The following is a 20,405-nucleotide window of genomic DNA, read 5'->3' on the forward strand; positions in this document are numbered from 1 at the left end:
GGTTGAATTAGTCATGACATGTGTTCCATGGCTATTTCAGTTCAGTTCAGTACATTCACTTAGCTGTGTCCGGCTCTTTGTGACCCCATGAACTGCCTGCAGCACACCAGGCTTTCCTGTCCATCACCAACTCCTGGAGCTTGCTCAAACTCATGTCCATCAAATTGGTGATGCCATCCAATCATCTCATCCTCTGTTGTCCCCTTCTCCTCCTGCCCTCAATCTTGCCCAGCATCAGGGTCTTTTCCAGTGAGTCACTTCTTCATATCAGGTGGCCAAAGGATTGGAGTTTCCGCTTCAGCATCAGTCCTTCCAGTGAATATTCAGGACTGATTTCACTGGATGGACTGGTTGAATCTCCTTGCTGTCCAAGGGACTCTCAAGAATCTTCTCCAACACCACAGTTCAAAAGCATCAATTCTTCAGCACTCAGCTTTCTTCACAGTCCAGCTCTCACGTCCATACATGACCACTGAAAAACCATAGCCTTGACAAGATGGACCTTTGTGGGCAAAGTAATGTCTCTGCTTTTCAATATGCTATCTAGGTTGGTCAAAACTTTCCTTCCAAGGAGTAAGCATCTTTTAATTTCATGGCTGCAGTCACCATCTGCAGTGATTTTGGAGCCCCAAAAAATAAAGTCTGACACTGTTTCCACTGTTTCCCCATCTATTTCCCATGAAGTGATGGGACCAGATGCCATGATCTTCGTTTTCTGAATGTTGAGCTTTTAAGCCAACTTTTTCACTCTCCTCTTTCACTTTCATCAAGAGGCTTTTTAGTTCCTTTTCACTTTCTGCCATAAGGGTGGTGTCATCTGCATATCTGAGCTTATTGATATTTCTCCCGGCAATCTTGATTCCAGCTTGTGCTATCGCTAGTTTGTTTCCTCCTGCCGCATAAGAGAGATAAAAACGTTGTGACACTTGCAGGCTATTTCTTCCGTTTGGAGACCCCTGTCCTTCCTGCCTGTTACCCTCTCAGTTTCAGTGTCTGCCCTCTGATGCCCTCTTGCAACACCTACTGTCTTACCTGGGTTTCTCTTACCTTGGACGTGGGTTATCTCTTCCCGGCTGCTCCAGCAAAGCACAGCCACTGCCCTTACCTTGGACGAGGGGTATCTCCTCACGGCCGCCCCTGCTGACCTTGAACGTGGAGTAGCTCCTCTCAGCCCTCCTGCGCCCGTGCAGCCACCACTCCTTGGACGTGGGGTTGCTCCTCTCGGCTTCTGCCCCTGACCTTGGGCGTGGGTAAGCTCCTCTCCGCCACTCCTGCGCCGTCGCAGCCTGGCGCTCTCGGCTGCTGCCCCTGACCTCGGAAATGAGCCTGCTGGCTGTTAAAGCCCTTGGAGCCAGCATACTGGGTAGCTAATTGTTTTAGATGTTAGGACTCTGTTTTTTCCCAGTGATAATCACCCTCAGTGTTTTTCTCCTTGGTGAGATATCCAAGGAGAAATAACATGTGTGTTATAATATGTTCACCATTAAATATCCATTGCCTGTCCCATAGTAGGACTCTATGGGAGTCATATTAAATAAATACCTATTAAAGAAATGAAGAGTTGTAGCACCTACAGCTTAGACTTGATTCTATCAACCAGTGGTTAGTGATCTAGAACATTTCTCTCTAGCTGCTTGTTTAATTTCACTCTCTCAGGCTAAAAGCTGATTTCCCTGAAATCAGGTCATGTATGTTAAAAGATTGGGAAAGGAACCCCTTCCCTCATAGGGGTTTAAGCAGAATTGCCTGCAAAATGAACCTGGCCAGCAAATTTGTTTTATTTGGCTCATTTATATTATTTAGTTCCCAGCATTTAATTATCAGGAGATTTCACATAAATGCCAAAATTTCCCAGCATGTCTTTAAAGCAGGACCAAGTAGCTGTTCATTTCTTTAGATGCTGCATATGGTCACCATTTTGTCTGGGTTTCTTCTCCCTCAGTGGTCTTAGCTCATCTAATGGTTCTCTTCACTAGCTGCACGTGAAGTCACCTAGAGGAGCTTTCTAAAAATTCCTTTGTGTGCTTTGTGTGGGGCACCACTCAGTAATTAAGCAAGGAACTAGGGCATTGGTGTTTCTGTCATTTCTCAGGTAACCATAATATAGTACTCTTTATAATGTGAGGGCAGGGGGACCATATCTATGTGTGTGGGGGGTTGGGCAGTGGTATGTAAATCATTGTATTCACTAAAAGTGTCTTTATACTTTTTTTTTTTTTAAACTTTACAATATTGTATTAGTTTTGCCAAATATCGAAATGAATCCGCCACAGGTATACCTGTGTTCCCCATCCTGAACCCTCCTCCCTCCTCCCTCCCCATACCCTCCCTCTGGGTCGTCCCAGTGCACCAGCCCCAAGCATCCAGTATCGTGCATCGAACCTGGACTGGCGACTCGTTTCATACATGATATTATACATGTTTCAATGCCATTCTCCCAAATCTCCCCACTTTCTCCCTCTCCCACAGAGTCCACTTTAAATAAACATATAAACTTATAGTTATGTAATACTGTGACACTAGTTAAAAGTAGAGCACTGAATATTGAACTTTTTATGTAAACAGTGTTTTTAAAAACATGTAACAAATAAGTCTAGAATATTAGCATTGGTGTTTCCTGGAAAATGAGATTTTATGACCTTTTGTCTCACATTTGTTGCCTTCTATCGGGTTTACGCTGCTTTAGTCAGATTCAAAGAGTAAAGTGAAGGGGTTTGGGGGAAACCTGAGGAGGGTAGAGATGCTTCACAAGTAGAAGCTTAAGTTAAAAGTAGAAAAGTTAAAATTTGAACCATCTTAGAGGTTATTTCCTCAAATGCTGTTTGCTTCTATAAGTCTTCTTTTACGGGAAGACTGCTTGAGATCCCTTATTGTTGCCTTGGCTTTCGAAGACCTGTGCATACAACTCAGATGAGTTTTTGGCACGCTTAATTCTTGAAGTCATGTTGGTTTCTAGTACTTCCTTTTTTTTCCTCTTGCTTTTCTTTATTTTGAAAGTATTTTGATCCAAGATTGGGATATAGGTAAAGGGAAAAGGAGGCGCCTTTTTTTTTTTTTTTTATCATTTGTCTTGTTATGGTTTTAAGACCTATATCTTTCTCTAGTCTCAATGAAAGGAGGCCCCTTTGTGACCTAATTTACCTTTTTGCAATGAAGTTTGAGGCCAGAGCTTAAGAGTAATATAGAGTATTACTTTGTGTGAGTTTGTGCCCTAAATGTGTATTTACCTTGGGGACTCTTCTTCCCAGGTGGCTCATTGGTAAAGAATCTGGCTACCAATGTAGCAGATCCAAGAGTGTGAGATTTGATCCCTGGGTTGGGAAGATCTTATGGAGAAGGAAATGGCAACCCACTCCAATATCCTTGCCTGGAGAATCCCATGAAGAGAGGAGCCTGGTGGGCTACGGTCCATGGGGTTGCAAAGAGGTGGACACAGCTTAGAGACTGAGCATGCATGCATGTGTCCTAAATGTGTATTTTCTTTGGGACCTTAACTTGGTATCCTATGTACTGTTCTTTATCTGTAAGAATGCTTGTAATTCCAAATAACAGAAATGTCAATACAAGATGAAGATTCATGTAGTTGAAAATTCCATTGTTAAGATGAGTTCAAGGCATGATTCAGTCAAGGCTCCGGTTGCATTTTTTTGCTGTTCTTGTAGCATTGCTTTCCATCCTGTGCCAGCTTGTCTTAAACTGGCTGCCGTTACCATCACAGAACGGCTGCCAGCAGAAGCTAAGGCTGCATGCTTGCTTGTCTATATTCAGAGAAAGAGAGTGGTTCTTCCTATAGTCCTAGTTGGTAGACATTTCTTCATGGATCTCTTGTGAATACAGACAGTGGATGCCTTTGTGATAAACTGTCTTTTTGACGATGCATGTATAGTAAACAGCTTGAGAAGACAGAGATCATATCTCCCTCCAGACTAAAAGGCAGGTCTTTTTTACTGTCCAGTGTAATAAAGATAGTATCTCCCTCCACGGCAATGTTCAGGCACCTTTACAACCCAGGGTAGAAGATTTGGATTCCCTTTGCTTGGGGCTCCTCTCTTATAATGCACCTGTTGCGTGTGCAGGCATCATCTCCTAATCATTTCTCACCATGGAATTAGTTTGGGAAACAGGGCAAATCCTGATATTCTGCTGCTGCTGCTGCTAAGTTGTATCAGTCATGTCCGACTCTGTGCAACCCCATAGATGGCAGCCCATCAGGCTCCTCTATCCCAGGGATTCTCCAGGCAAGAACACTGGAGTGGGTCGTCATTTCCTTCTCCAGTGCATGAAAGTGAAAATGAAGTCGCTCAGTTGTGTCCTACTCTTCACGACCCCATGGACTGTAGCCTACCAGGCTCCTCCGTCCATGGGATTCTCCAGGCAAGAGTACTGGAGTGGGATGCCATTGCCTTCTCTGCCTGATATTCTGGTTATTGCTAATGCTGTAGATCATTGTTTCTGTTCCAGGAGTCTCATTCTTCTGCCTGCGTCTGTGAAACTGTGGTAAACTAACTTGTTAGCTTGAAGGTGAGGTAGTATCCAAGTCCTTTCACTGTTCTTTACAGTTACTGTATAAAAGTTCTGTCATTGCACTAATAAAGCTATACCTGACCTGAATGAATCTTTGTGACAAATAAAATGACATGAGTTGACTGAGAGATGAGTTACCTGAATCAGTCACTGTAGCAAGGGGTTGGATATTCTGTTTGGCTTATATCTTTTAGGGCCTAATTTGGAACTAGAGATGGAATCATCCCCCACTTCTTACAAACTATAAGAAGGAGTAGAGTGGATGTTGGGGTGATTAATTGTCAACTTTTAACTTTTCTGTGTATTCCATGGGTTACTTTTATAATTTATTTTAAAAAACAACTTCAAGAAGAGCCAAAGAACTTTGCTATCACTAAATATCTGCTTTATTTTACTGTTTTCCTCCAGGTTTGTGCAATGGCATCTGCTAAACTAAATACCCTTCTTCAGACCAAAGTGATTGAAAATCAGGATGAAGCATGTTACATTTTAGGGAAGCTGGAACATGTTCTAAGTCAGTCAATCAAGGAACAGACTGAAATATATTCATTTCTGATTCCCCTTGTCCGTACCCTAGTTTCTAAAATTTATGAACTTCTCTTCATGAACTTGCATCTGCCTTCTTTACCTTTGACTAATGGTAGCGCTTCATTTTTTGAAGATTTTCAAGAATATTGCAGTTCAAATGAATGGCAAGTTTACATTGAAAAATATGTAAGTTTTCTCTTTATTGAGTGAGGTTTTTGTCTACTAAAGTATCATTTCTATGGAAGCATATAGTAAATTTTGTGTATATATATTTTTTATAAGATTGTACCTTATATGAAGAAATATGAAACCCATACGTTTTATGATAGTCATGAGAGCATGGCACTTTATTGGAAGGATTGTTATGAAGCCTTAATGGTGAATATGCATAAGCGAGACCGGGACGGGGGAGAAAGCAAGCTCAAGTTTCAGGTAAAAATTATTAGATGTTTTAATATTTGGTTTTTTATGTTGATTTCAAGCAGTTAATGTTCAAATGAGAGTAATAACAAGCCTGAACTTTGAAAACAAACACAAACAGTATTTCTTACTGTTTGTGAGAAAATTGTTTCAGAATTAGAAGAAAAAAACTGAAAAGTAGCAATTTAAAAATTAATATCAAAATGTTCTAAGCACAGTGATTATGTAAAATGTCTATTAAGCTGATAAGGTATCTCTAAGGAGGCTGAGTATATACCAGTGCTTAGAGGGTAATTTATAACACAAAGTACTTATACTAAAAAAGGAGAAAGACCTCAAATTAATAGGTTCATTCCATCCTAAGAAACTTGAAAAAGTAAGGTAATCTACTGTTATTTTTTTTTCGCCTGTGCTGCACCTCTTGTAGGATCTCAGTTGCCCCACCAGGGACTTAATCCCCGCCATCACAGTGAAAGCACCAAGTCCTAACCCGTGGACCAGCAAGGAATTCCCTACATTAGTTTTTAAATAAGAAATTATTAAAGAGCATAAAGTAATGAAAATGAAATCAGAAAAGCAATAGAGAAAGCCAATGAAACCAAAATCTGCTTCTTTAAAATATCAGTAAAATTTGATAGACTTGTAGCCAAATTGAGGGGGGAAAAAAGGGGCAAACAGTACTCCTACCAGAAATTAATCACCACTGACCTCACCGACATCAACATGCTAATTGGATTATTGCAGCCAATCTGTGCGTATAAATAAGATGCTTTAAGTGTAATTGATCAGTTTTTTCACAAATACAAATTTCCAAAAATAATTCAATAATAAGTAGATAACCTGGATAGTCCTCTATCTCTTAAAGAAATTGAATTTATAGTTAAATAGCTTCCCTTGTGGCTCATCTGGTAAAGAATCCGCCAGCGATGCAGGAGACCTGGGTTTGATCCCTGGGTTGGGAAGATCCCCTGGAGAAGGGAATGGCTATCCACTCCAGTATTCTGGCCTGGAGAATTCCATGGTCTGTATAGTCCATGAAGTCGCAAAAAGCTGGACACGACTGAGCAACTTTCACTTCACTTCATCTTCTAAAACAGAAAACTCTAGACCCAGATGGTTTCACTGGCAAATTTTACCAAATATTTAATAGAGAAATTAGACCAGTTCTTCAGAGTCTGTTTAGAAAATAGAAAAGTGGCATAACTTCCCACCTCATTATATAACGGCAATATTACTCTCACATTGAAACCATACAAAAACAGTATAAGACAACGGAAGACAGTATCCCTTTTGAAACATAGATATAAACCAAATCTAGCAATGTATAATAAAATAACATCATGACTGGGATAGTTTATCTTATAAATGCAAGGCTGATTTCGACATTTGATAATCATTTGATAATAAGTCATATTAATAAACTTATCAAAAAAAGGCACATGATCATATCCGTAGATGCAACATTTGGCAGAATTCATCATCCATTTATGATCAGGATTTAGCAAACTAGGAATAGAAGGGAAGACCCAAATCTCTACAAAAATCCTACAACTAGCTTCATATTTAATGATGAAGAACTGAGTGTTTTGCCCATTAAGGGTGAAATGTTCACTTCCATGCTTCTTTGTATTGTACTGTGAGAAGTAGCAAATTCAGTAAGAATAGAAAAAGAAATAAAAGACATATTGGGAAAGAAGAAATAAAACTATTTACGGATCGCATGATTGTCTGTGATCAATATACAAAATTTAATCATATTTCTATACAGTAGCAATGAGCAATTGTAAACTGAAATTAAAAAAAAAATACTATTTACAGTAAGACTAAAAAGAATAAGGTAGTTAGATACCAGTCTAACAAAATATGTACAGAATATATATGCTAAAAACTGAAAAACACAGATGAAACAAAGAAGATCAAATAAAAATAAAGCTTTATTTCATAACTTAAGCATAAAAAGAAACATTTTTAATCCACTACTACTAACATTTTGCTGTGTTATCTTTCCTGTGTTTTTATGTATATATTTGGTTTAAGTGAAATAATAGTTTCATTTGCTACTACTTTAACTTAAAATGTGTCATGAGTATTTTCCCATGCCATTAAATGGCTAATATTCTGTAATGTTATATATTAGAAAATTTAAACTTATTTCCTGGTTTTAGAAATTTCCTAATTTACGAATTTTTTCTTTATTATGGCTATTACTGATCATCTCTCTAGTCATATTTTTGTGTTTATCCAGAATGACTTCCCTAGAATAAGTGGAATTACTGGTGCGTAGCAATTATGATCAGAGAAGGCAATGGCACCCCACTCCAGTACTCTTGCCTGGGAAATCCCTTGGACGGAGGAGTCTAGTAGGCTGTAGTCCATGAGGTCGCTAGGAGTCAGGCACGACTGAGCAACTTCACTTTCCCTTTTCACTTTCATGCATTGGAGAAGGAAATGGCAACCCACTCCAGTATTCTTGCCTGGAGAATCCCAGGGACAGAGGAGCTTAGTGGGCTGCCATCTATGGGGTCGCACAGAGTCAGACACGACTGAAGCGACTTAGCAGCAGTAGCAGCAGCAGCAATTATGATAATAATTATTATTATATTTCCCTCATAGAAGTTCTACCAGTTATTATTCCAACCATTCTTTTCTCTGTAATTTCACCCTTTGCTTCTAGAAAAACCTAATTTATGTGCCCAAATATCCTCATGTGCTCAAATTGCAAAGCTGTGAAACTGATGTTTAATTATCATGGAATTCTCATGACTTCTTCAGTTGTCACAGCAATGATCTGTTTTAAATATTTGGTAACACTGTATCCCAAATCATTGATATCCTATAAATCTAGCAGTAATTACAGTAATAATTATAATAATAAGTAATTTATTGAAAGCTTGCTACTTTTCTTCTGCTGCTGCTGCTGCTGCTAAGTTGCTTCAGTCGTGTCCAACTCTGCCACCCCGTAGACAGCAGCCCACCAGGCTCCCCTGTCCCTGGGATTCTCCAGGCAAGAACACTGGAGTGGGTTGCCATTTCCTTCTCCAATGCATGAAAGTGGAAAGTGAAGTCACTCAGTTGTGTCCGACTCTTCGCAACCCCATGGACTGCAGCCTACCAGGCTCCTCCATCCATGGGATTTTCCAGGCAAGAGTACTGGAGTGGGGTGCCATTGCCTTCTCCGTGCTACTTTTCTAGCACTATATTAAACACATGACAATTATTGTCAACCTCAACTTACAGGCAATGATACTGAGCCTCAGAGAATTAAGTAGGTAAGATTTGTACTGAGGTCTAGCTCCAAAGCTTGTATTCTCAACCATACAGTACAGTATTATCTCTTTAAAAGATGCTGGTAGGGACTTCCTTGATGGTCCAGTGGTTTAGGCTCTGTGCTTCCACTGCACAGGCTCAGGCTTGATCCCACATGGAAACTAAAATACCCCAAGTTGCGTAGCATTAACCAAAAAAAATAAATAAAAGATGTCTTTTAAATCCATGTCTTTACCATTCGTTTTAATGCAATTCACTGTTGATTTGTTTGAAACAAGTTGAATAGTGTTTTAGTTCCTAATATTTCTTAATCAATGTCAGTGTGAGGTAGGTAAACCAGGCTTCCATGCTCAGTCGGTCAGTTGTGTCTGACTCTTTTCAACCAACCCCATGGACTGCCAGGCTCCTCTGTCCATAGCATTTTCCAGGCAAGAATACCGGAATGGGTTGCTATTTCTTCCTCCAGGAGATCTTCCGCACCCAGGGATCAAACCCATGTCTCCTGTATTGGCAGGCAGATTCTTTACCACTCTGCCACCTGGGAAGTCCTAAACCAGGCTTACTTCTTGTCTTCCTGAAAACTTTAGAATTTTAATTTCCGGGTTTAGAGTTATATCTTGGTAGAATTTATTACCAGAATCTTATTTTATCCTGAAAACTGGAATAGGTATGTGAATTCATTTGCTAGAGAGGATGCTATTCTAAGAGAAGCACTCCTGAATGATGGAATTTTTCATTGTGAGAGATTTACTCCTATAGGTGTCTTTTGTCTTCAGCACTGCCTTTCAGGCCATCAGTGTGGAAGGTGGTCGTCTTACTTTATTTGACTTGAGTCAGATTCCAGATGCCTTATAAATCAAAAGATCCCCAAAGAAAATCATTTTACTTGATGGGATACAGTTAATAATTCTAAGTCTTAAATAATCTGATTTTGAGACACTTTACAGTTTTGAAGTTCTTCACATATTTATTCTTGACTTGTTATTTTCTTATATTGAAAAAACAAGTATTATACCTAGTCATATTAATGATTCTAATGGAATAAGAAAATCATGTTGGTTGCCAGCTTCTTTCTTTTCATTTTATGATTTTATTGAGTCAGATTTCTAAAATTATGACATTCAAATTTAAACATGCCTCTCAATACATGATTTGGTGCTCTTATTTATTGCTCTTTCTTTCAGGAGTTTTTTGTGGAGCCATTTAATCGAAAAGTACGCCAGGAGAACTTGAGGTATAATAACATGCTGAAACAACTTAGCAGTCAGCAGTTAGCCACTCTGAGACGCTGGAAGGCAGTGAAGCTTTATCTTACATGTGAAAGGGGACCTTGGGCAAAAAGGTAGGATTAGCTGTCATTCATTAAATGCCCTCTTCTTTACAACTCTGATCTAGAACTTCGTGAACTCTCCAATGACCTCTCCAATCCAATTTTTACAAGATTGCTTTTAATTAATTTGCTTGTCTTTTATGAATTATAGGTTTGGTAAGTGTAGAGCTTTGTGTTTATATGTTTTTCACTTGGAGTTGTTTCCTTTACTGTTACCCTTTAGTGTAGAATTTGTTTTGAATCCGTTTACTTCTGTCTTCCTGACACTACCTCTTTGAGCTAGGGTTAGTGATGCTGTGTGTTTAAATATTTTACTATTTCTTTACTTGATCAGTCATTTTTGTTTTGCTGAATTATATTACATACACATATTTTTAACAGCCCTTTTTTATTCTAGTAAAATACACAATATAAAATTTTCTCTTTTAACTGCTTTAAAATGTATAATTTAGTGACAGTAAGTACATTTCTAATGTTGTGTAATCAGCTTGAGATGAGAGCACTGTCCAGCTTGAGAACCTTTTCATCACCTGAAAAAGAAACCCTGGAACCAGTAATAGTCACTGCCTGTTAACTCTTCCCCTGATCCCTGGTAACTGCTTGTCTGCTTTCTGTCTCTATGGATTTACCTATTCTGGGTATTTCATATAAGTGAAATGATACAATAGGTGGCCTTTTGTACCACTTCTTTCACTTAGCATAGTGTTTTCCTTTTGTTGTAGTATGTGTTCGTACTTCCTTTCCTTTTTATGACTGAATAATACTCCATTGTATGAAATGGATGATGGATATTTGGGTTGTTTTCTTTGTGGCTGTTGTGAATAGTGGGCTTTCCTGTTGCTCAGTGGTAAAGAATCTGCCAGGAGCCACTGGGGATACAGTTTCAATTCCTGGGTTGGGAAGATCCCCTGGAGGAGAGAATGGCAACCCACTGCAATATTCTTGCCAGGATAATCCCATGGGCCGAGAAGCCTGGCGGGCTCTAGTCTATGGGGTTGCAAAGAGTTGGACACGACTGAGCACACACATGTTGTGAATAGTATTGCTGTAAACGTTTGTGACCAAGTGTATGCTTCAACTCCCGTCTCTAGTTTTTTTGGTCGTATACCTGCAGGCAGCATTGCTATGTTAATTCTGTATTTAACTTACTGAAGAATTGCATAACAGTTTTTCATAGCAGCTGCCCCATTCCTATCAGCAGTGCTTGAAGGTTCCAGATTCTCTGCAACCTTACTATGATACTTGTCTTAAAAAAAATTTTTTTTTAATTATGGTCATCAATTGGTTATACCGTGGTATTTTATGATTTTGTTGCATTTCCCTAATGACTAATGACATTGGTATCTTTTCATATATTTGTTGACCGTCTGTATATGTTCTTTAGAGAAATGTATAAGTCCTTTATTTTTTTTTCCTTTGCCTATTTTTAACTTGGATTGTTTGATTTTTTGTGGTTGAATTGTAAGAGTTCCTTTTATTTTCCCAATAATAGGCCTTTATTGCATATATTGTCTATAAATATGTAGGTTGTCTTTTCACTTTCCTGATAAGTGGTCTTTGGTGCACAAAGACTTGAAGTTTAAGTCAAGTTTATCTGTTTCTTTTGTTGCTTATGTTATTGATATCATATTTAAGAAACCATTTTCAAATCCAAAGTCATGAAGATTTACTCCTATGTTTCCCCTAAGAGCTTTAACTCATATTTAGATCTTTGATACATTTGTAATTATATTATCTTTATTTGTAGTAAAACTATTATTTTATTTTGAAAACTGTGTTTTGAATAAACTCATATATAGCTAGTTAAGAAATTCCTTGTAACAGTGAAAGAGTAAAAAATATCAAGCTGTAAGTCTGAAGATTTCTGTTCAAATCTTATTTCTGATATCTGTAAACTCCATGGCATCTTAGGCAAATAATTTAGCCTATCTTAGATTCCTTAGGTATAAACTGTTGATATGCATACTAACATTGGTTTTTTTCCTCAGGATTGTTTGGGTCAAATGAGATACGAATGTGAATGCTTTTATAAAATGATGCCAAAGAAACATAAAATACATGTTACTTTTTTACTTTGTTTCAATCAGCTGACCTTTTGTAATTTTAAACTAAAATAATTTTATTTGTTTACTTATGAATATTCATAGGCAACAAAATCCAATTCACTGGAAACTAGCTAATGTAGAAAATTATTCCCGCATGAGACTTAAATTGGTGCCAAATTATAATTTCAAAACCCACGAAGAAGCTAGTGCTTTGCGAGATAATCTAGGTGAGTTTCAATGGCTGTTTAATTATCTATTGCAGATAATGAGAGTGGTGGTAGGGGTTGGTACTTGTTTTTATTGTTTGAAAATGGTTTGTTCTTGAGAGAGGGTGATGTTTTATAATTGATATTTAAATGGCTGTCTATGTTGCCTTTGTCAAATCTTAGTCAAATCTAAAATGACTTCCAGTTTCAGTTGATTTTTGAAGGTTTTCAAAGAAAAATATAAACTCATAAAATTATACAGCAGTTGGTGTGAAATGCGTTGTCTCTGTATCCATTATGGTATAGTAAAATACGGTACTTTAACCTGAGCCTTTTGCCTTCTGAAACTGAAGCTAATCTTGAATATATTTCAAATTCTTAGCAACTCTTTAGGTCCTTCTTTTATGACGTATTCTTCTTATAGAACTCCAGACATTTTAGTATCTAGATGGGTCAATGCCTTTTTTTCTAGGAAAAAAAAAGTGTTTAAAAATATGTAGCCTAGCAGTATATCAAAACAGATTTTAAAGAGTGTCTATAATTCTTTAGGAAGCCCTTCCTTTATAAGCCCTTCCTTTATAAGCCCTTCCTTTATGAGACTTGCCTGGTGGCTCAGACGGTAAAGTGTCTGCTTGCAATGCAGGAGACCTGGATTCGACCCCTGGGTTGGGAAGATCCCCTGGAGAAGGAAATGGCAACCCACTCCAGTACTCTTGCCTGGAAAATCCCATGGACAGAGGAGCCTGGTAGTCCATGGGGTCACAAAGAGTCCGACATGACTGAGCGACTTCACTTTGACTTTCCTTTATAACCATCTGACTTGACAAATCCTTTTCTTTTTGAAGAAGGGTCTCTGAAATACCCAAAATATTAAAAGTCATGTGTATACTAAATTGTAGTTACTTTACCAAAGCTAGTCGTGCATCTTGTGTTTAATGACTAAGTTATAGATAAAATGAGTACCAATTTTTTAATCTTATTTTTTTTAAATTGCTATAGTAAATTGGCCCATACAGTAAGTGCCATAAAAATAAGAGAGCTATCATGCCTGCCATTTCAAATCTTACATTCTGAAATAAATGAGACTCAGTAATTTTCCTTAATGTAAAATAAAGGCCTTTTCCCTGGTACAAACACTAACTTTGAGAATCTGTTACATAGGAATGGTCACTTGCATACAAGCTTGTCTTCCCTGTTTGTGTCCTGAGACTATTATACTTTTCTACCTCTTGAAATTTTGTACTTGTCACTCAGAAAACATCTTTTGGTGAATGACTTCAATTTAGTAACACTTAAGGAATAGTATTCTATATTTTTCTTCATTTTTGTCAGGAAATATCACTCCAGGAAATTCCTTGTCCCTTTCTTCTCCTTCTTCATCCCTCTTAACACATGTACACAGATATAATTTTGTTTCTTCTTCTTGGTCGCAGTTGTTTTAAGTTCAGGAAGACCAGTGTCCTTTCTCTTTCTCCATCTCTTTCTCTCTTTACTTAATTTTCAAAATTATCCAAGGTACAATGGTGATAATAAAATTGTACAGAAGAAAGAAATCATACATTTCAAAGTGAAATTGGTAATAGTAGAAAACCAGTGGTATCAGTCTTTAAAACTTTTAAAGTTCTCTGAAGCTTACTTCAGTGTTTTACCTACTCCATATGTTTGTCTATATTTTCATCGATATTATTCTGTTTATATCAGATTATCTAGACTTGTATCTGATCAAAGTGATCAAAGCAGATTTATAAAGGAAAAATGCAACTGCACATTAGGTTAATTCAGTTTGTGTGTCAGCAAGGATACCATTTGATAAATTGAGCAGTTTTGTTGTCTTTATAATGTTTTGTTATTTAGCATGAATTGTTTTTATTTTCTAAATATGAAATGCCTATGTACATAGTTAAACATATGAATTTTTTCTAGTCCTATCTATAAATTATGCATATATTTTCATTACTACTCTTATGCCACTCAGATAATTCAGAGGTAAATGTATAGTAAGGATAGCTACCATTTATTTTATGTGTAATGTGATGTATCTCCATTTCACAGTTACAGAAACATAGGTTCAGAGGGGTCATGTGGTTAATAAATGGAAGTTGAATTTAGGTTTACCACTTCACAACCCATGTTCTTTCCATTGCACTAGCCCAGCCTTCTTACATAACGCATAGTTCATTACATTTGTGGCATATATATGTATCAGAATTATCTATTCTATGTACTCCAGAAAGGAACACTTCAGAATGGCCTATGTATTATCTTGCAGTCAATAATAATTTTTCACATTCTTTCTTAATATTTCTATAGTACAAATGCACAGTAAGGATAATTCTATTGAATTAATGTAGTGAGAATAACACTTACTTATTGGCATACTTTAGAAGTAAATATGGTTAAAGAGATTACTTGGCCTGTTTCTGAAACATAAATAATACCATCATTAAAAACAAATACCATTTTAAAAACATTTATTCCTTTTGTTATATGTATAATAATTTAAAAACATTGGTTAAGCAGCATCAGTTCAGTTTAGTTCAGTTGCTCAGTCGTGTCCGACTCTTTGCAACCCCATGAATCGCAGCATGCCAGGCCTCCCTGTCCATCACCAACTCCCAGAGTTCACTCAGACTCACGTCCATCGAGTCAGTGATGCCATCCAGCCATCTCATCTTTTGTTGTCCCCTTCTCCTCCTGCCCCCAACCCCTCCCAGCATCCGAGTCTTTTCCAATGAGTCAACTCTTCGCATGAGGTGGCCAAAGTACTGGAGTTTCAGCTTTAGCATCATTCCTTCCAAAGAAATCCCAGGGCTGAACTCCTTCAGAATGGACTGGCTGGATCTCCTTGCCGTCCAAGGGACTCTCAAGAGTCTTCTCCAACACCACAGTTGAAAAGCATCAATTTTTCGACCCTCAGCCTTCTTCACAGTCCAACTCTCACATTTGTACATGACCACTGGAAAAACCATAGCCTTGACTAGACGGACCTTTGTTGGCAAAGTAATGTCTCTGCTTTTGAATATGCTATCTAGGTTGGTCATAACTTTCTTCCAAGGAGTAAGCGTCTTTTAATTTCATGGCTGCAGTCACCATCTGCAGTGATTTTGGAGCCCAGAAAAATAAAGTCTGACACTGTTTCCCCATCTATTTCTCATGAAGTGGTGGGACCAGATGCCATGAATGTTAGTTTTCTGAATGTTGAGCTTTAAGCCAACTTTTTCCCTCTCTTCTTTCACTTTCATCAAGAGGCATTTTAGTTCCTCTTCACTTTCTGCCATAAGGCTGGTGTTATCTGCATATCTGAGGTTATTGAGATTTCTCCCAGCAATCTTGATTCCAGCTTGTGCTTCTTCCAGCCCAGCGTTTCTCATGATGTACGCTGCATATAAGTTAAATAAGCAGGATGACAATATATAGTCTTGACGTACTCCTTTTCCTCTTTGGAACCAGTCTGTTGTTCCATGTCCAATTCTAACTGTTACTTCCTAACCTGCATATAGGTTTCTCAAGAGGTAGGACAGATAACTCTAAATTATGTATAACAGCTTTTCTGTAGTAAATCACTTTTTTATGCTAGAAAATTTCAAGCACCTTCTTATAATCATACAATTAACAGTCAGAAATTACAGAAGGACTCTGATATGATTTTTCTACTTGTGTTTAACAGATATTTTATGTTTAAACAGGTATCCAACACTCACAGCCTTCCAGTGATTCATTGCTTCTGGAAGTGGTGAAACAAGTAAAAGTTAGTGATATGGAGGAGGATAAATTAGATCTTCCTGAAGAGGAAATAACATCCAGAGTAAATATGTATGTATCAGTACTTGAGAGAATTTAAAATTACTTTATTCTGAGAGATAGGATTGTAAAATTGTGGAAAATAGTTGCTTGAAATTGTAATACTATACATTTCCAGAATCCAATAGTTAATACTGTATCAACTGTTAGGAGTCTATCAGTGTCAACTGAAACCATTGAAGGCTTCTTAGAACTGGGTTAATTTGGAGCTGGACCTTGAGATTAGAAAGTATTTTGAGCTGAATGATAATAAAAACATTACCAAATTTATAGATACCACTGAGGTGTTTAGATGGTAAGTACAGGACGAAATATAAGCTCTTAAGCAAAAGGAAGAAATTATTATAAAGATAAAAGCAGAACTCCATGAAAGAGAAAACCAAACAACAAAAAGAAAAAGTGAAAAAAAGCTGGTCATTAAAAATCAGATAAGTGAACAATAAACCTCTAGTTAGACTATTTAAGAAGTATCGGAGAAGGCAATGGCACCCGACTCCAGTACTCTTGCCTGGAAAATCCCATGGATGGAGGAGTCTGGTAGGCTGCAGTCCATGGGGTCGCTTAGAGTTGGACACAACTGAGCGACTTCACTTTCCCTTTTCACTTTCATGCATTGGAGAAGGAAATGGCAACCCACTCCAGTGTTCTTGCCTGGAGAATCCCAGGGACGGGGGAGCTTGGTGGGCTGCCGTCTACAGGGTCGCACAGAGTCAGACACGACTGAAGTGACTTAGCAGCAGCAGGAAGTAAAGACAGCATAAATTACCAGTATCAGGAATGAAGGAGGAGAAGATGATATTAAAATGATTAATGATGATATTAAAATGATTAAAAAGAAATACATTAAAATAATTAAAAGGAAATGACAACTTTATGCCAATAAATTTGACAATTTAAATGAAATGGACAAATTCCTTGAAAGATATAACTTATGAGACCTCTACCAGAAAAAAATATATATCCTGAATAGCCTTAGATATACTTAAAATTTTTGAATTTGTAGTTTAAAAACTTCCCCTGTGCTTTGTTGCTCAGTTGTATCCAACTCTGTGACCCTGTGGACTGTAGCCCACCAGGCTCCTCTGTCTGTGGGGATTCTGTAGGCAAGAATACTGAAGTGGGTTGCCATGCCCACGTCCAAGAGATCTTCCCAATCCAGGCATCAAACCCAGGTCTCCCACATTGCAGGCGGATTCTTTCCCCTCTGAACCACCAGGGAAGCCCAAAAACTTCCCCTAAGCAAATGTAAAACATTTTCATTTCTCATATCTCCTTTGTTTTATTACCATAATATTAAATCTTTATATATTTTAAGCCCAACAGCACAGCTTATGCTGTTACTGTTTCATGCACTTGTCTTAAAATTGAGAAGAAAAAACTATGTAATTATGTTTTCATTTATATTTGCCTGCATAATTACCTACCTATATACTTTATTTCTTGGTGTACATTCATATTACCATCTGGTGCATTTCCTTTAAGCCTGAAGGACTCTCTTCAGTATTTCTTATAAGGAATGTCTGTAAGCCACAAATTATCTTAGTCTTTTGTCATCTGTAGAGGTTTTTAATTTGTCTTCATTTTTGGCTGCTTTTTTAAAAACAGATATATTTTTTGAAAATTGAGATTCACTTAGTATAAAATTTATCATTTTAAAGTGTACAGTTCAGTGGTTTTTTAGTCTGTTCACAGAGTTGTGCAGCATCACTACTATCTAGTCCAAGAACATTTCCATCACTTCAAAAGCAGATCTTCTACTTTGCAGTTCAGTTCAGTTCAGTCGCTTAGTCATCCCCGACTCTTTGAGACCCCATGAACTGCAGCACACCAGGCCTCCCTGTCCATTACCAACTCCCAGAATCAACCCAAACACGTGTCCATCGAGTCAGTGATGCCATCCAACCATCTCATCCTCTGTCTCCCCTTCTCCTCCTACCCTCAATCTTTCCCAGCATCAGGGTCTTTTCAAAGGAGTCAGCTCTTTGCATCAGGTGGCCAAAGTACTGGAGTTTCAGCATCAGTCTTTCCAATGAATATTCAGAACTGATTTCCTTTACAACTGACTGGTTTGATCTTGCAGTCCAAGGGACTCTCAAGAGTCTTCTCCAACACCACAGTTCAAAAGCATCAATTCTTTGGCGCTCAGCTTTCTTTATAGTCTAACTCTCACATCCATACATGACCACTAGAAAAACAATAGCCTTGACTAGATGGACCTTTGTCGGCAAAGTAATGTCTCTGCTTCCCTCCCTGCATCCTCTAGCAATGGCTTATTGGCTTTCTTTCAGTATGAATTTGCCTGTTTTCAACATTTCATGTATTTCATATAATATGTTGCCTTTTGGTATAAATGGCTCGGGCGGTAAAGAATTTTCCTGCAATGCAGAAGACTTGGATTCAATCACTGGGATGGAGAGATCCCCTGGAGAAGGGAATGGCTACCCACTCCAGTATTCTTACCTGGAGAATCCCATGGACAGAGGAGCCTGGCAGGCTACAGTCCCTGAGGTCACAAAGAGTTCGACATGACCGAGCGACTAACAATTTTTACTTTTTTCCCCATAATATTTCCAGTATTTATCCAGGTCATTGCATCTAACAATATTTAATTAGTTTTTTTGGCTAAATAGTATTCCATTATATGAATATATTATTTTTGTATATCTGTTCATCAGTTGATGGACATTTCTGTAGTCTCTAGTTTTATGATGATTATGAATAATACTGCCTTGAATATTCATGTATACATTTTTGTGTGAACTTATGTTTTTTAGTTATTTTCAGTATTAAAAAAACTTAGATTTGCTGATCATGTGCTAATTCTATGTTTAACCTTTTGAGGAATTATGAAACAGTTTTCAGAATGACTATGCCATTTTACATTTCAGCAATGTATGAAAGTTCTAATTTTCATATTAGATTCTCCAATCCATTCAAGTGTCTGTTATTCTCTCTCTTTTTTAAGTCTAAATTAATTTATTATTTTTGGCTGTATCTTTGTTGCTGCACAGGCTTTTTTCTCGTCGCATTGTGTGGGGGCTACTTTCTAGTTGTGCACAGGCTTCTCTTTGCAGTGGCTTCTTTTACTGCAGAGCGTGGGCTTTAGAGCACGAGAGCTTCAGTAGTTGTGGCACATGGGCTTAATGCTCTGCAGCATGTGGGATCTTCCTGGATGAGGAATTGAACACATATCTTCTGCATTAGCAGGCAGATTCTTTACCACTGAGCCACCTGGGAAGCCCTTTCTGTGTTTTTGTAAAATTTATTATATCATTCTAGAAGGTGGTGGGCTTCACTGGTGGCTCAGATGGTAAAGTGTCTGCTTGCAATGCAGGAGACCTGGCTTTGATCTCTGGGTCAAGAAGATCCCCTGGAGAAGGAAATGGCAACCCACTCCAGTATTCTTGCTTGGGAAATCCCATGGACAGAGGAGCATAACAGACTTTAGTCCATGGGGTCTCAAAGAGTTGGACACAACTGAGCAACTTCACTTTCAGAAGGTGGTATCTAGTGGTTTTAATTTGCAGTTCCCTAATGACTAGTGATGCTGAGCATCTTTCCATATGTTTCTTGGCCATTTATATGTCTTTTTTGGAGAAATCTTTATGAAGATCTTTTTTGCACTTTTTAATTGGGTTGTCTTTTTGTTACTGAGTTGTAAGTGTTCTTTATATATTTTAGCAACAAGTCCTTTATTAAATATAGGATTTACAAAAATGTTCTTTCCATTAAATTGGGTTTTTCACTTTTTTGTTGGTATTTTTAATTTTGATGAATTTCCTTTTATCTATTTTTTCCTAAGTTTTATATTTTATCTCTTATGTTAGGTCGTTGATCCATTTTTTGTTAATTCTTTTATGTGGAATGATGTAGATATCTGTATTAATTCTTTTGCATGTGATTCTAGTTGTCTGAGCACTGTTGCTTTCTCTTTGATGGGTAGTTTTGCTGGTTATAGAATTCTCAGTTGACAATTTATGTACTGTATTGTTATGCTTTAAAGTTATTCTTCTTGTCCTTAGCTTTTATCACATTGATTTTCTGTCCATGTATGGATATCTTTGTGTTTGTCCTCCTTGGAGTTCACTGAGCTTCTTGGATGTGTAGATTAAATTCTTTGATATTTGAGAAGTTGTTACCATTATTTTTTCAAATATATCTTGGCCTTTTTCTCTATTCTCTCCTTCTGGGTCTCCCTTTGCACTTATGTTGTTTTGCATAATAGAACCCTCTGAGGTTCTTTCATTCTGCTTGATTGTTTTTCTCTTTGTATTCTTCAGATTG

General features: G+C 37.7%; 1 protein-coding gene across 4 annotated transcripts in view; it reads left to right on the forward strand.

Annotated features, from left to right (window-relative positions):
- NBEAL1 (neurobeachin like 1) overlaps positions 1–20,405 on the forward strand; it is a 174,618-nt gene that overhangs the window by 103,058 nt on the left and 51,155 nt on the right. For all 4 annotated transcript variants that reach the window (XM_024975022.2, NM_001435445.1, XM_024975025.2 and 1 more), the window contains 5 exons: positions 4,933–5,238; positions 5,335–5,484; positions 9,924–10,081; positions 12,217–12,341; positions 16,007–16,133. In XM_024975022.2, coding sequence (XP_024830790.1) covers positions 4,933–5,238; positions 5,335–5,484; positions 9,924–10,081; positions 12,217–12,341; positions 16,007–16,133 — 866 coding nt within the window. The remainder of the gene's footprint in view (positions 1–4,932; positions 5,239–5,334; positions 5,485–9,923; positions 10,082–12,216; positions 12,342–16,006; positions 16,134–20,405) is intronic.

This window comes from Bos taurus, chromosome 2 (genome assembly GCF_002263795.3).
Source record: "Bos taurus isolate L1 Dominette 01449 registration number 42190680 breed Hereford chromosome 2, ARS-UCD2.0, whole genome shotgun sequence".
NCBI classification, from domain to species: Eukaryota; Metazoa; Chordata; class Mammalia; order Artiodactyla; family Bovidae; genus Bos; species Bos taurus.